Source organism: Leopardus geoffroyi, chromosome B4 (genome assembly GCF_018350155.1).
Source record: "Leopardus geoffroyi isolate Oge1 chromosome B4, O.geoffroyi_Oge1_pat1.0, whole genome shotgun sequence".
Lineage (NCBI taxonomy): Eukaryota > Metazoa > Chordata > Mammalia > Carnivora > Felidae > Leopardus > Leopardus geoffroyi.
This window is the reverse complement of record NC_059341.1, coordinates 70,304,195-70,320,382: the sequence shown is the minus strand read 5'-3', so window position 1 is coordinate 70,320,382 and position 16,188 is coordinate 70,304,195. Positions and strand designations below refer to the sequence as shown.

At 37.6% G+C, this 16,188-nt stretch overlaps 1 protein-coding gene and 1 long non-coding RNA gene across 14 annotated transcripts in view; both read right to left on the bottom strand.

The window, feature by feature from the left end:
- Positions 1–16,185, bottom strand: part of PPHLN1 (periphilin 1) — a 135,101-nt gene extending 118,916 nt beyond the window's left edge. For 4 of the 13 annotated variants that reach the window (XM_045465831.1, XM_045465836.1, XM_045465839.1 and 1 more), the window contains exons 1-3: positions 16,087–16,177; positions 6,238–6,280; positions 3,358–3,449 (exon numbers count right to left, since the gene is read on the bottom strand). In XM_045465831.1, the coding sequence (XP_045321787.1) occupies positions 3,358–3,449; position 6,238 (93 nt within the window). In that variant the 5' untranslated portion in view covers positions 6,239–6,280; positions 16,087–16,177. Of the gene's footprint in view, positions 1–3,357; positions 3,450–6,237; positions 6,281–8,179; positions 8,342–16,086 lie in introns of those variants that run through there. The other 9 variants (XM_045465832.1, XM_045465840.1, XM_045465837.1 and 6 more) reach the window with 6 other exon arrangements.
- On the bottom strand, positions 1,835–3,096 carry LOC123591483. Its single transcript, XR_006709373.1, has 2 exons — positions 2,470–3,096; positions 1,835–2,277 (listed from the first exon to the last, which is right to left on the bottom strand). It is a non-coding gene; the product is annotated as an uncharacterized LOC123591483 (long non-coding RNA).
- Positions 16,186–16,188: the final 3 nt, after the last annotated feature.

Sequence of the window (16,188 nt, the reverse complement as noted above, 5' to 3'; positions counted from 1 at the left end):
TGCTAATTTTCTCAAATTCCACATAGGAGTGAAATCATGTGATATCTTTATCTGACTTATTTTGCTTAGCATAATACCCTCCAGTTCCATCCACATTGTGGCAAATGGGAAGATTACATTCTTTTTCATCACCAGAGTAATATTCCATTGTATATATATACCACATCTTTATCCATTCATCAGTTGATGGACATTTGCGCTCTTTCCATAATTTGACTATTGTTGATAGCATGGCTATAAACGCTGGGGTGCATGCGACCCTTTGAATCAGCACTCCTACACCCTCTGGATAAATTCTTAGTAGTGCAATTGCTGGTCGTAGGGTAATTCTATTTTTAATTTTTTGAGGAACCTCCACTGTTTTCCAGAGCAGCTGCACCAGTTTGCATTCCCACCAACAGTGCAAGAGGGCTCCCCTTTATCCACATCCTCACCAACACCCGTTGTTGCCTGAGTTGTTAATTTTAGCCACTCTGACTGTTGTGAGGTGGTATCTCATTGTGGTTTTGACATGTATTTCCCTGATGATGAGCCAAAGGATGTTCAGCATCCTTTCATCCATCTGTTAGCCATCTAGATGTCTTCTTTGGAAAAATGCCTATTCATGTCTTCTGCCCATTTCTTCACTGGATTATTTGTTTTTCGGGTGTTGAGTTTGGTAAGTTCTTTATAGATTTTTGATATTAGCCCTTTATCTGCTATGTCATTTCCAAATATCTTCTCCCATTCCATCAGTTGCCTTTTAGTTTTGATTTCCTTTGCTATGCAGAAGCTTTTTATCTTGATGAGATCCCAACATTTTTGCTTTTCTTTCCCTTTCCTTCAGAGATTCTGTATATAAACCTCTGCCTACATTTTACGTCTCCTAAAACATTCCATTGAGTTCTATAAATGTTGTACTGTTCAACACTCAGAATTGTTTTGAAGATTAAGAAGTTTATATATAAAACTAGCAAGAACTAGTTACATGTAATTATAGTATGTTACCATTTAAAAGTCATCCCCTCTCTTGGGGCTCCTGGGTGGCATTTCAGCTCAGGTCATGATCATGAATTCAAATCCCGCACTGTCAATGCAGAGCCTGCTTGGGATTCTATCTCTCCCCTTCTCCCGCTGTCCCTCCCCCATTCGTGCACATGTTCTCTCTCACGCAAAATAAACTAAAAAAAAAAAATAAAAAAAAATAATCCCCTCTCTAAATGAACCTGATTTTATCATTTGGAGTCATGTGTTACATTAAGGAAAAAAAAAAGCAATTCCTCAAATTTGAAAACAAACTAAAACAAATCCATCCATATATCCAGTTGGTGACATAATCACACAGAAAATTCTTTTAAGTATCCTTGAAATACAAATTCCTAGTGGGATATATCCTTGAAAAGGTAGGGGTCTTAAGAATTTTTTTTTCTAAAGTCATCCCTTTTCCCATCCCTGCATTAGTCTCACATGTTTATCTCTATTACTTGTTTGTTTTTCTAGGTAAACTATAAGGTAATTGTATCAAGTTGAAAAGAATTTAACTATAAATAAACCTGGAGGGGTGTCTGGTTGGCTCAGTAGGTTGAGCATCTGACTTCAGCTTAGGTCATGATCTCACAATTCCTGAGTTTGACCCCTGCATCAGGCTCAGCACAGAGCAGCCTGTTTTGGATCCTTTGTCTTCCTCTCTCAGTCCCTCCCCGGCTCACATTAGCGTGCTTTCTCAAAAATAAACAAACATTAAAAAAAAAAAAAAAACCTGCAAAGAAATGACATACAGTAAAAATTAAGTCAACCCATTCTGAAATATGGTAGGCCTCTTCATCTTGTCAATCTTTTATCTTTTTTTTTTTTGGTTGTCAAATGATCCTTTATTGAAATATATTTCTTTGTAGTTCTTAACTAGCTGGCATTCCACTGTACCGCTATTGATATCATCTATGATGTCATGAGTCTGCCAGCCATCAGCACTGCAGCCCACAGATTGGCCAGTTCCCAGGATCTCTTTAATGGTCCCAGAGAGTTCTCTGGCTAAAGATGGGTGCTGCATCTGTCAGGCAATGTCAACAATCTCATCAAAAGTGGTATTTCCACCGTGCTTAATGTTTTTCTGTTTCTGTCTCTTGGTGATTCCTTGACAGCTTTGATAATTAGGACAGAGGCAGAAGATAACAATTCAATCTGGGCCTTTCTGCTCCGAATGGTCAGTTTCACTGTAATCCTCAGACCTTTCTAATCATGGGTTACCATGGTGAGGTCATCACCAACCTTTACTGGAGACAGACGCAGGGGGCTGATCTTGGGGACCAGGGCAGACATGGTACCAACTTCCCCACTGGTGCACCTCAGGTATACACTTTGATCTCTTTGGGACTGGAATCTCAAACTTTGGCAGCATGGTGGAGGCAACTGGGGTCAGGATGAACCCAGATTTAGGACAACTGCACCTTCACCTCCTCCAAGCCAAAAGCCAAAGAGCCCATCTTTCACCATTTTAGATCAACCCCCACCTATGCTATAATTGAGGCCAAATGACAATGCTGAATGTGACATTACCAATCTAAATAGGTTGTAAGATTTACTTCAAATATAGAAGTAAAAAAACAACATATAAACAAATATTTATTCCCTATGATAGTGTATAATGGATCCATAATATATCTACATACCATCACCACAACCCAAATCCCCTGATGCTTAGAATGTGCCTGTGCAAAAGTTTAAGACTGACAGCTTCTTGACCTTCTACAAACCTTCCTTTGGGTCTCTGCAGAGGATTTCGGGGAAAGAGTACATATATTCATTCAATAAACGCTGAGCTCCTACTATGTGCCAGGTACTAGATGGTGCTGAGAATACGATAATAAGCAAAATAGCAAGCTCCTTGAGAAAAGGTCTCATTAAAACTTCCCAATTCCCAGAGCAACAAAGAGACAAACAGTAGGACAGTACACCAGAAGCTGCCTGCCTGCCACTGAGCTGCCCCTACTTTTTAATTTCACTTTTTAATGTTTCCAATTCGCAAACATTTTTAGGAATAAAGAAAAATAGGTGACAGCTAATAGTAGGAGCAGATGCTCAAATACTCCTTCATTAACTGATGGTCTACCTTTATAAAACCTCCATTTTCTTCACAAATTCAATATAAAAACTTACCATTTTAGAAATTTATTTCCATATTTAGAAATCTACATAAATGAAATATTGCCTTTTATTTTCAAACTTTTAACTTTTAAAAGATAAACTTAATGTGTCTATATTTCAACCTAAACTGGTAAATTTTTGGCACTTAAAGATTTTGTTAGGAGGCCAAGCTTTGGTGTACAAAATTCACTTCCATACTAGGTTGCGAATTATTCTACATCATTAGCAACTTACACTGGGGTGACTTCGAGGAGGTACTCGTTCCCTTGGAAGTCTTTCATAGTCATATCGTCCCTCAGACCACATTTCATCTCTTCTGTAAGCCACTAAACAAAAAGGAACCAAAGAATTACAGTTTTTATGTTTTTAGGAAGTAGTAGAGAAGATTTAAAAAAACAAGTAGTTATTTTCCAACCAGTATTTTCCAGAGATACTTAATGAAAACAATATAAGTGACCAAAAGAAAAAAAGAATGATTAAGGCAATTCTCCCTCCAAATAATTTTGAAATGTTCTTTAAAAAAAAAATATAATAGAAAACTCCACCTTCCATTTTGAAGGCTATTTAAAGCTTCAAAGAGCTGTTCCCATCAACTATAGTAAAAAGATCCCTAAGACCCCAAATATTTCTTCATTCTCATAGTAAAAATTAGAAAAGATTCATTCTCCTGAATAACTTAAAACTCTGATCAGCAAGCAATGCTACTCCTATTTCTTGGTGGATGGTTTCTATAACACTAAGTTTTTTGTTTTTCTACAGTCTTGGAGCTTATCTCCTCTATATGTTCAATGAAATGGTTAACCAAAAAAAAGTGTTAAAAACTTTAAGTGTTAAATCCTATAAAAACACACTCAACAAACCCCAAAATAGAGCACTCTCGATTTTGCTTTTAATACCATAGATTTATTTTAATGCAAAGACACTCTCATAAAATTTGAAATTAAAAGTTCTATCAACATTTTTCACATTTAGGGTGCAGAGAGAGGCTTCCTACTTTGAGAGCTGATGTGTTCTGGGTGGAGGGCTAATGCAGGAAGAAGATGAGAAAAGGGTGCAGGAAATAGCCTGAAGGTCATTTCTATGAAATCGCAATACAATAGATTAGTGGTTGGCAAACTTCTTTGTAAAGGATCAGCCTAATATTTTCAGCCTTGCAGGTCACAGGTCTGTCATAACTACTCAATTCTACTGTTATAATATGAAAGCAGCCATAGACAATACATATAAATGTAGCAGTGTGGTCATGTTCCAAAAATTTTTTTATTTACAAAAACAGGCAGGCAGCCCACAGGGAGCAGCTCAATAACAACCAGAGTAGATGAGAAATGGTTAACAGGGCAGAACCAGGAGAAAATGAAGCAGGTTCTGACCCAAGAACTATGAACCATCTGATATGTAGAAGGATGATCACGAGCAAGAACTGAAAATGGGACTGGTACTAACTCAGGGCCTTTTAGAACATAGAAAACAGAGCAACAAGTCCAGCTCTAGTCCGCAGAGTTGTGAAGAAGGAAAATTTCTCAGAGAAGATACATGTCAAAAGATTTTTGGTGGCTGTTCATGACGTAGTAACCCTAAAGGGGAAAAAAGAGATGACATCCCATCTTGGCAACACAGAATTCTATGGTCTAAGAAAAAAACAAAGCCTAAAAGATTAGGGCAGTATTTTTTGACACTATCCATAGTACAAACAATTTTAATTTTCTCTGTAAAAACAAACCTACAATATTTTCTAATACAAATAGACCCAATAAAATGAACTAATGCCAACATGCCTAGAAAAATCTTAAGTCGCAAATTAGCTCTAACATTAATCAACCTGAATTCCAGGTCCATAATCAGACGTCATTAAGAATGTTATTTCAAAGTAACCAATCTTTTAGGTTCAAGACCTGATGGAAGCTTGGAAGTTGAAAAAAAAAGAAAAGAAATTGTCAAAATTACTCCACCTATCCCACTTTTACTGAATCCATCATTTATCCTACTTGAGAGACAGTACAGAGAAATAACAGCAACCAAATGAAACCAAATCACAGAAAAAAAAATGAACACAAAAGAAAAATGCACAAATGATATTAAGTCAGTTCACAAAAGAGTAAATACAATGACTCTATCTTTTGAAAAGATGCTCAACTTTCTTCAAAATAAGAAAAATGAAAACGAAAACTATAATGGAATACTAATTTTCACCCAAAGCTCTGCAAAAATCAAACTCCTTTGACTAGAGTAAGAAAAGCAATACTCTCCTATATTAACGAAACAAGTATACTTTGGTACAGACTGGGAAAAAAACTGGCAATTAATATTAAATATTAAATGCACATATGCTTTGACCTGGTAATTCAACTTCTATGTATACTTCCATAGGTGAACAGCAAAGACTGAAAGCAACCTAAAATGATGGTCAGGAGGGTACAGAATAAATAAACTGTTGTACATTCATATAAAGGATCATTATGCAAGCCATTTCAAAGAAAAGTCATCCCATATATAATATAGAAAGAATGCCGAGATACACTGGTAAGTAAGAAACAACAAAGGGTAGATTAATATGTTGAATATGCCGCCACTCTGGGAAAATATAAAGACAGGGTATGAATATACATGCACGTGCACAGAATACTTCTGGGAGTATAAGCAAGAAAAGGAACAGTGTCTGCCACTGGGGAGAACTGGGTGGCTGAGTATAGGAAGGTGAATATTTTCAATGCATGTTTTATATACATCCTATGACCCATAACAAAAATAAAGAACTATATTTAAAGGTCTTGGAAATCGTTCAATAAGCATCTCAGTCGAAGGCACATGTGACTCTAGATCTCAGGATTTTGAGTTCAAGCCCTATGTGGGGTACAGATTAAAATAAAACTTTAAACATTTTTTTTTTTTTTAAAACACAAGCATAACGTGTAAAGTGATGGCAAAAACTATGAATATAAATTAATGAACTTAAGGAAAACAAGTAAAAGTAAGATTGTGTAATTAATGAAACAAAAATAAATTACAAGAGTTCTAAGGAAATACTATACAGATTCTTAACTAGATATAACACTACGATATTAAAATTACTGGCTTCCAACAAAAAAATGTAAGAATAACTACTATACTACTTACTTGAGTCCTTTCAGGAATCAAATATAAAGTTTTCAACAATCTCCTGTAGGAGGGGGGGAAAAATACAGACATAAGGATTTGTGTCTGTATAAATCAACCAATGGAGAAAAATAATTAACCCTTCATTATTTGTATAAATAAAACCCTAAGAACAAAAAAGTATGACCATTAGTAAGCCGAACTCCCTTCAAACACATTTTTAAAAATAGAAGAGATTATTTTGACCACAAGAGGCCACCCAAGTTTCATAAGAATAACCTAATTATATTAAAAGAATTCTCCTAATTTTGCCAGTTCAGAGCTGGGCAGGACAGTTTTCTTACCCTTATCTTTGAAAGAACTGCTTGAGATTTTTAAGGCAATTTTCATCTAGAATATTAAGAATGCTGGCTTTAAAATATCTCACCTATTAAAAAAAAAATCTAGTATCCTTAATCTGGAAATCCCTACAGTTTTATATTGGCAATAAATAGTCCCATGTTCAAAAATCATCCCAAAATCAAGGCAAGAATCATCAACTCATCAAAAAATACTATATCTACTAGATAAAAATTTGATGAAGAACTTTTTGTTTAGATTTGAGGACAGTTGACACCCAACATTACATTAGTTTCAGGTGTACAACATGGTAATTACACATTATGCTATGCTCATAAATGTAGCTACCATCTGTCACCATATATCACTATTACAATGTCATTGACTATATTCTCTATGCTGTGCTTTTTTACTCCTGTGACTTCATTCCAGAACTTGCACCCTGTAATCTCCCATGATGGAGAACTTTTAACACTTTCCCCCAAAAGAAATAAAGTGCACTGAGCAAGTTTAGGTAAAATGAAGACAGTAACAACAAATAAGTAATGTGCATATCATGATGGAAATTGCAAATCTATGAACCAGTCTTATCTTAAAAAAAAAAAAAAAAAAAAAAAAAAAGTGGGGAATCTAAGTCTACTCAAGCCTGCAGCTCTATCTACCACTTTACCAGAAACTCAAAGGATAGGAGTGGCTCTACTGGAAAGATTAGGCCCATTTAATTGCTACATAGAAATTTTGTGCTCACTAGCCACATGCAAAAATAAAGTTCTTTTTACAGTCTTAAATTTAGAGGTCACTCCTGATCTAGTTCCTTTTTCTGCCTGGAAGTCTACAAGACAAATAATAGAATTTTATTGCTATTACCTCAAAAGATTTCTACTTTAATCAATCTACAATTTACAGAAGCTTAAAAAAAAAGTAGCAAAGAAAGTCAAATTGGAAACAAAGCAGCAAGTACAAGGCAAAATTAAAAATATAATAACATAAGAATTCAAAATAGAATGCCTAGAATATACATCATCAAGAGACAAGAGACCAATTAAATGTATTTGTGAAAGAGTTAAATATGAACAAAATGAATCAAAGCTAAAATCTGGAGATGACTCAACAAGTGGAAGCAGAAAAAAGCCAAAATAAATGTACATTATCTGATAGAAACTTACCACTCAATGAGTATGTTGTTTTAGTTTGGGAAGATGAAAAGTGTTGGATGGGAGTGATGGTTGCAACAATGTAAATGTACTTACTAATACCCATGAATTGTATATTTAATGGTTAGAATGGTAAATTCTATGTGTATTTTAACACAGTAAAAGACAAAAACAAAAACATGAATTTATCTGGCAAACTCCCAGATGAATTTGCTGAATATAACTACCACTTCTGTAGGGTATCAATCTGTATATTAAACTTAATTTCTACTAGAAACAAACAGCAACAATGAAACAGCTACTCATTGCACTAACATTACTACAATTTCAATTCCTACAGTTAATCCTAAAACAGTTTTGCATATTTAACTCCGTGTTTGATGATGCCCCAGTGGAGTATTCATCTTACAGGGAGCTATCGAAATCAGTTAAATGTAAAAATGTTTAGTAAATAAATAAATTCTTTTTACTTTAAAAAGTTGAGGGGCACCTGGGTGGCTCAGTCGGTTGAGTGTCTGACTCTTGATTTCGGCTCAGGTCATGATCTCATGGTTTGTGAGATAGAGCCCCGCCTTGGGCTCTGCGCTGACAGAGTGGAAGCCTGCTTGGGATTCTCACGCGCACGCACTCTCTCTCTCTCAAAATAAATAAATATAAACATTTAAAAAATAATAAATAAAAATAAAAGAAAGATCTTAATTTAAAATTTCAATTACTATACACAATTGAATAATTCTATAAAAGGAAATTAGTCTCCTTTACAAAAAATAATAAATTGCTTAAATGTCTATAATACAATGATTAAATATAAACATTAGACTATACTCTTCTGTAACAATTATTTCATTTTTTAAAGCTATCTCTAACTGGTGAGTATGCTAAATATTGACCTCTTTACAGAATATACAGGTATCTAGTTCTTACATGTACTCTTACTATACCTATTAATGTTTTTACAAAACAGCACTATCAGAATACAATGCTTTATTATCTAAATTACCATATATTTTCAGAATAAAGAATATAAAAATAGTAGAACACTACAAAATGGTAAGACTAAATACAGCTTGGTGGAGTAAAATAATTATCATCCACCAGTATTTAACACTTCAAAAATTCAAACAGCACTGGTGAAGCCCATGTCAAATTATAAAACATCCCCTATTCTTAAGAAATCTATATAATTAGGCAAACAGGAGTATAAACAGAGTATTCCATATGCAACCTTGTACTGTTAGTAAAACAAAACAGAAGACACAGTTTGAGGATTACATACAAAAGAAAAGAAATAATATTAGGCAGTAAAGAAGATAGGTCATAAACTGAATCTTGAATTAAGACAACAGAGAAGGGAAAAGGTAATCTTTTCAACAACCTTCTGATTAGCAGCATGTTATTTATGACATTATCCAGATTTAGGAAATTGACCCATTCCACAACTAGAAGCCAATCATCTAAATTTAAACAAAGATGCTCTCACTGAAGTGATCATATTACTTACCGTGTAATCACTTCACTAATCTCCCATTAGTGGAGTCTCAGAAGTACTCCAGTAAAGTTCTCTGATCCAAAAGGATATGAAAACTGAAGAACAGAACTGAAAAATGGAAGGACCCTCTATATCACAATAAGGCAGAGAACAGAATTAGAATTCAGTATGGAGAACATAAGCTTCATCTAGAAGTTTGCTAAGAACTAGTTCTAAATTATAAAAATTGCATTCTCTTATGCCATATTCATTAGAGAGTATGTTTAATATACCATCATGGTATATTTAATCCAGAAAAGAAATAAACCTTTCTCAGAACACTCCACTAAGCCAACCATTATTATGTTAACTTCAGTTGAGGGGTAAGAGGATAGGGAAGATGGGAATTTGGTCATAGTAGCCTAGAAACTGAGAAAACACAAAGTCACAGGCAATAATCCTTGTGTCAAACCATTCACACTTTGAATCCACAGTTAGATCTATTTTCCACCTTATCCAAACTGGTTATGGTAGCAGTAATTTTTCAACTTATCCAAACTGGTTCTAGTAGCAGCTTAAACTATAGAATAACTGTGCACACGGCTCTTTTTGGCCCTAAACACATTTACAATAAAAACAAAACAAAACAAAACAAAAAACTCAGAATAAAAAAAAAAATAGCTTTCCCTCCTCTCTAAACCCATTCCTTTCACTCTTTATTTTCATTAATAACTACTTTAATAGCAAACCATGGTTAGTGAATAGAAAAGCCCCATATGACCTCATACTCTAGATGAGCATTAGACCTTTGCACAGGCAATTCCAACCCCCACTCCCACCCCAACCTAGAAAGCTTTTCTCCAGGTATCTGGTTAACTTCCTCATCCCTCAATATTCACCTTCTTAATGTCACCTGTCTACCAGACCACCCTAAATCATCGCACTAGTTATCTAAGATATTATGTAAATTATTTTTGATGCATATTATTGGTCCCTTGCTACTAAGAATATGAACTATATGAAAGCAGGGATCTCTATGTTATTCAACGATTAATATTAAGCACCTAGAACAATTTGCACAATGTGTTCAGTGTTCATGGAGTCAATTTATTAATGCTGGTAATATGGCCCCTCTAGATAAATGATTTCACTCCCATCCTGACTCCATTCAAGCAGATGTCTCACAGACATCTGTAATTCAACATGCCAATAGTTCACACTTCTCAGAAACCTGCTTCATCTCCTGTCTTCCCCATTTTAGTCAATGACACCACCAGGTACCCAACAGCCCAAATCAGAAACCCGAATCACACAAGACCCAGAACTTTTCATATTTAACTATTCATTAAATCCAATTATTTCTCTCACCTCAATATATAAATATCAGATGTTCCTAGTCTAGCCATTGGACTCCCCAGTAGTAAAACACTGGTCTCCCTGCTTCTTCCTCACTCTAGAAATTGTAGCCAGAATGCTCACCCTGGTAAGACATCTGATTTAAAAATCTCTCAGTGGGTCCCCACCAGGGTTGAATGAGGATTCAACCCTAACCTTAAAAAAAGGCTTATCTGTGACCTTGCTTCGGCCTTTCTAGCTTCACCCCCACCATTTCCCTAATAGTCTCCAGAACCTCCAGACTTATCAAACTTGTTTTTGTTCTGTAAGTGTGCCACTATTTCTCACCACCACAGTTTGGCATGCTTTTCCTCTGCCTAGATCCTAGCTGCCTTCACCCTCTACTCTTCCTTCAGGATGCACTTAAATGTCAGGTTCTCTTATATTCTCCAGAAAGAACAATGTTGTTCTTTCTTTGAGACTCTTGAAGTATCTTGCTATGACAGTACTATATAGCATCATATGCAATTTACTTTTCTTCCACTCCTTCCTCTCAAACTCAACACTACTGCAAAGGCAATGACCGTGTGCCTCTCTTACTCCTGTTGTTTAGCAGGGTAAAGGTGTTTATTAAATACTGGCTGAATAAACAGACATATTATTCATATGATCTCCACATGAGCCATTCTGGGGAACCTGAATACTGATTTATACCTTTTAATTACAGGTTCCCCCTGCTATCTCAAGTTCAATTTATGCCACTTTGCTTTTGCCAAGACCTACATTAGTACCTGTTCACACTAACCAAAAGAAATCAAAAGAAGATTTTTGCTTTTACAAAACATTAATTAATTACCTCTTTCTTTAATGCCATTCAGCTTACGAAATGTTTCGGGGAGTGGGGCAAACAAGTATTCAGAAAACTTCCAACCAGCACTATAAGATTATGGTTCCTGGGCACCTGGATGGCTCAGTCATTGGAATATGGGACTCTTAATCTCAGGGTTGTGAGTTTGGGCCCCATGTCGGGTATAGAGATTACTTTTAAAAAAGTAAAATCTTAAAAAAAGGTTATGATTATGGCTCCTACCACAATTCTCATGACACTAATGCCACTTCATTCTTGAGAAAAAGGTATCAATGAGAATCCTTTAGTCCTAGCACCTAAAGCAGTGCTTACCACTGGCTGCACTTAAGAATCATCTAAAGGGGGCGCCTGGGTGGCGCAGTCGGTTAAGCCTCCGACTTCAGCCAGGTCACGATCTCGCGGTCCGTGAGTTCGAGCCCCGCATCGGGCTCTGGGCTGATGGCTCAGAGCCTGGAGCCTGTTTCCGATTCTGTGTCTCCCTCTCTCTCTGCCCCTCCCCCGTTCATGCTCTGTCTCTCTCTGTCCCAAAAATAAATAAACGTTGAAAAAAAAAAAAATTAAAAAAAAAAAAAAAAAGAATCATCTAAAGAGCTTTAAACATACCAGTGCTTAGGCCCCGTCCTCTGAAATCCCTATATAATTGGCCTGGGATGGAACACTTACACTTTTCAAAAATTTTAAACTACTCTCATCTCAAGATGAGATACACTGACCTTAAAGCAAGGTAAACATTTTCCATACACCCTAAATTGAAACAAGAAGCTCTTAAGGACTGCCTTGAGTCTAAAAATTAGATAATACTATTTTTATTGAAAAATGTTTAAAATTCCAGAACTAAATTAAAAATGTATTTTTGAACATATTGAAGGTCTGTGAAAAAAAAAAAAAAAAACTAACACAAATGCCAATTAACATGGTCAAAATAGAGCAAAATATCTACTAAAATCACTGTTCAGTGATCATGGAGAGAGAAGCATAGGAAAGTTAGTTAAAGCCAAGAGTGCGGCCTGGGTGGCTCAGTCGGTTAAGCGTTGGACTCTTGATCTTGGCTCAGGTCATGATCTCATGGATAGTGAGTTCGAGCCCACACTGGGGTCTGCACTGACAACACGGATCCTGCCTGGAATTCTCTTTTCTCTCTCTGCCCCTTTCTCCCCCACCCCTCTCTCTCTCAAAATAAACAAATATGGGAAAAAATTTTTTAAAAAGCCAAGAAAAGTTAAATAAAGTCTTGAGAGATTGCTCAAATGTGGATGTATGATGGTAGAATCTGAAAGAAGGTTAAGGAATTATTATGGAAGATGCGCCTGAGAAAGATGGAACTGACCAAAGCAGATTTGCATTATAAAGGAATGGGGAAAAAGCCTGCACAGGAATAACAGGCTTTCATTTTCTTCCCTTTAGTAGATATTATCTCTCCTAACCCACATAAATACAGAGGCTCTGAAAAGCTCAAATCACAGAGCCAAAGCCTGGAATCAGTCAAGTATGCATAACTTTTTTTTTTTATGCTTATTTATTTTTTAAGAGCGAGAGAGACAGAACATGAGAAGGTGAGGGGCGGATAGAGAGACGCAGAATCCAAAGAAGGCTCCAAGCTCTGAGCTGTCAGCACAGAGCCCGATGCAGGGCTCGAACTCCTGAAATGTGAGATCATGACCTGAGCCAAAGTCGGACGCCCAACCAACTGAGCCACACAGGCGCCCCATGTATGCATAACTCTAAATCCCAAGCCCCTTCCATCATATCGCATTGCTTCACAAAGGTAACAGGCAAAGACAGAACAAATTCAAGGGCATTAAATGCTCAAACAGAGGAAAAAGCTAGAGAAGTTCACTGTAGGCTTTTAAGTCTAGAAATAAGTTGCAAGAAAAATGTCATTCCAGAAGACTGACCTGGCAGTATACAAAATAGATTAAAGAAGAAAGAGACTAAAGGTAAGGAGACCACTGATTGCTTCAGAATAACCATATAACTTAAAGTGCTGCATTACTAGTTTCACAATTGACTTTTCAGTGCTTTAAGGATATCTCTTATGTAAGCCCCACTGCAATGTATTAAATGCTTAGGAAATTCCTGATTGTTCAGTGTAAATGATCAAGTAACTGAAATTATACAAGTAGACAAAAATACCAGATGTTTGCCTATCTATGCTTACAAATCTAAATCTTACTGCACATCAGTCTTAACTGATCAGCCTCCTTCCAGTCTTTCGCCCTCTATTTCACCTTTAAAAAGGGATATTCAGTTAACTTTGCTGATACATCATCCACACCTGAAGTTTCCCTGATCAAGAATCCAGATTTTTCACATTAACTAACTGTAACAAATCCAAACTCCTCTGCTCTTCATATGATCCTTCTATCCTCTCACCTAAACTCCAGTTCTCCCCAAAAAGATCATTCATGCCAGCTTCCTCACTGTGCCACAAAGTAACACACACCAGCCTGGAGCTGTTTGACCTATTTTCCAAACTACAATACCTCTTTCCATTCTCTCATTCAACTTCAAACCATCCATGAAGACTCAGCTCAAAATCTAGTATTCTCCTCAAAGCCCATTTCTATACCATACCAACACTAAAGCAGATTCCAAACTGGTGACTGGTAGGCCACATGACACATGTCTGACCCAGGTTTGTTTGTTTGTTTTTTTCTATAAAACTTTATTCCATTGACAACACTTAACTGGCAGAGATCACTTTTAAAAACCATGTTTCCAACTGTTATTGAAACAACTACATGCTCTGGCAACACTGGGATCATGTTCACACAGCCACTATCAGCTGAAGCTAAATAGCAGCCGACCCCTTTCCAAAGCTTCTTCCATTTTAAAGTCAAAAGACATGTCAACTCTTGACTTCTGAGACTACCTGCAGCAACTGAAATCAAAGAAATACCTGGGGGCACCTGAGTGGCTCAGTCAATTAAGCATCTGACTTCGGCTCAGGTCCCCAAGTGTGGCTCTGTGCTGACAGCTCAGAGTCTGGAGCCTGCTTCAGATTCTGTGTCTCCCTCTGTCTGTGTCCCTCCCCTACTCATGCTCACTGTCTCTCTCTCTCAAAAATAAATAGACATTTAAAAAAGGAAGGAAGGAAGGAAGGAAGGAAGGAAGGAAGGAAGGAAGGAAGGAAGGAAGGAAGGAAGGAAGGAAGGAAAGACCTGCCTATTAGGCACCAGTTACAAAAATTAACAAGACAAATAACAGTCCCTCCTCCACAGCCTAGCTTAGTAGAGAAGGCAAAGAGAGAAGCAATTAAATATGATACATGTGTTCAGTGCTATGATGAGGAAAGTTGAGGGCACTTAGCACATGGCAAGGGTACCTAAGTCTCTCGGTGGTGGTGGGGGGGGGGGTGCCATTTACAAAATACTCCTCAGAGAAAGTCAAAGGAAAACTGAAAACTTTAGCAGGTGTAGGAATTATCCACAAAGAGGTAGAAGAAAGGTCAGAGAAATCAAATGCTGCAGAGAGAAAAGAACCTCCACGAAAACCCTGGGGGCAGGAAAAATATTCTGAGGAAGTGAAATTAGTTCTGTATGGCAACAGCCATCAGTTAACCTTAAATGCAGGTGTTAGAAAAAGGGCTCAACTGAAAGGGCTGAAGGCAAAAGCCAAGTGTTAGTAATGGTCAGGAGATAAAAGAATTTCCATAAAGAGGTTGACAATGTAAGAGTTTGTTAGGCAGGGAATTAGAAGTTTCAGTGGGCTCAGCTGTTGTGTTGAGGGGCGAAATGTGTAAGAAAAGGAGGGAGAAACAGTGATAGCCTAAAACAAGGGAGAGGAAGTACAAAGCAGCATGGGAATGAGGGTGTAGCATAGAAGACCAAAGGGGCTTACATCTTGGGCGGTAACCAAGAATAACGGGGATGTGAAACATGGTAGTTTTGGCTGGCCACAAGTTTGCCAAGAGAATTAGTCCCAGCGGTCCCCTGGCAGACATAGAGGCGTTCGGGCCTCTCAAAATTCAGCTGCGCCTGGATGCACTCCCTTCTTTCTAGAAGACAACGACTTCAATCTGGATTGATTGTGCAGACTCCAGGAGAGGCTCTAGATTCCAGGCTGCTGGCACGCAGACTCCCAGGTAATGGTTACAGGTCTGGTCTGTGTGTGCTGGTGGGCAGAAGTATAAACTACCTTGCATTAGTTTCTGATTTTTCTGTAGGAATGATGGGCCCGTTTACCTCCTCTCAAGAGAAAAAGCAGTGTGAGCCCATTACAGATTTACAGGACGAAAAAAGGCGCCAAAAAGTCCAACATTTGTCCATATCAACACTCAAGATGAGTCAGTCTGTGAATTCAAGTTGACCTTGTCTCCCAACTAGACTGAGATATCCGCCAGAAAAAGGCCTGTTTTACACTTTTTTTTGTGGCTCTCAAAGTGCCTAAGACTGAACGGGGTACATCGAACACATTCTATAAATTTATCGACTTCCTAACTCCTCTTGGGTCACTGAAGTTACATAGTTCAGTCCTCTTTCTGCATAATAAGGAGCTAAAGAGAAGCAAACCTGTGCCTCAGACTCAACAGTTTCCTTTATTCCAAACTCCACTGCGTCTCCACACCCTCAACCGCAAGGGCACGATTCAAATGCAACGGGAGTCTCCAAGTCCCGCCACAGAAAACACCCGCCCGCCTGCTCTCCTTGGGCGTAACGGCCCGCGCGCTCGGCCCCGTGCACCTCGGAAAGGTAAAAGGCGCTCACCGACTCTGGGCCACCGGGAGACCCCGTAAATGTAGTCGTCCGCTCGTCGCCGCTCGCCTAGGCAGGCACTTCCGGCGCGCTCAAGGACGTAAGCAAGAGCGC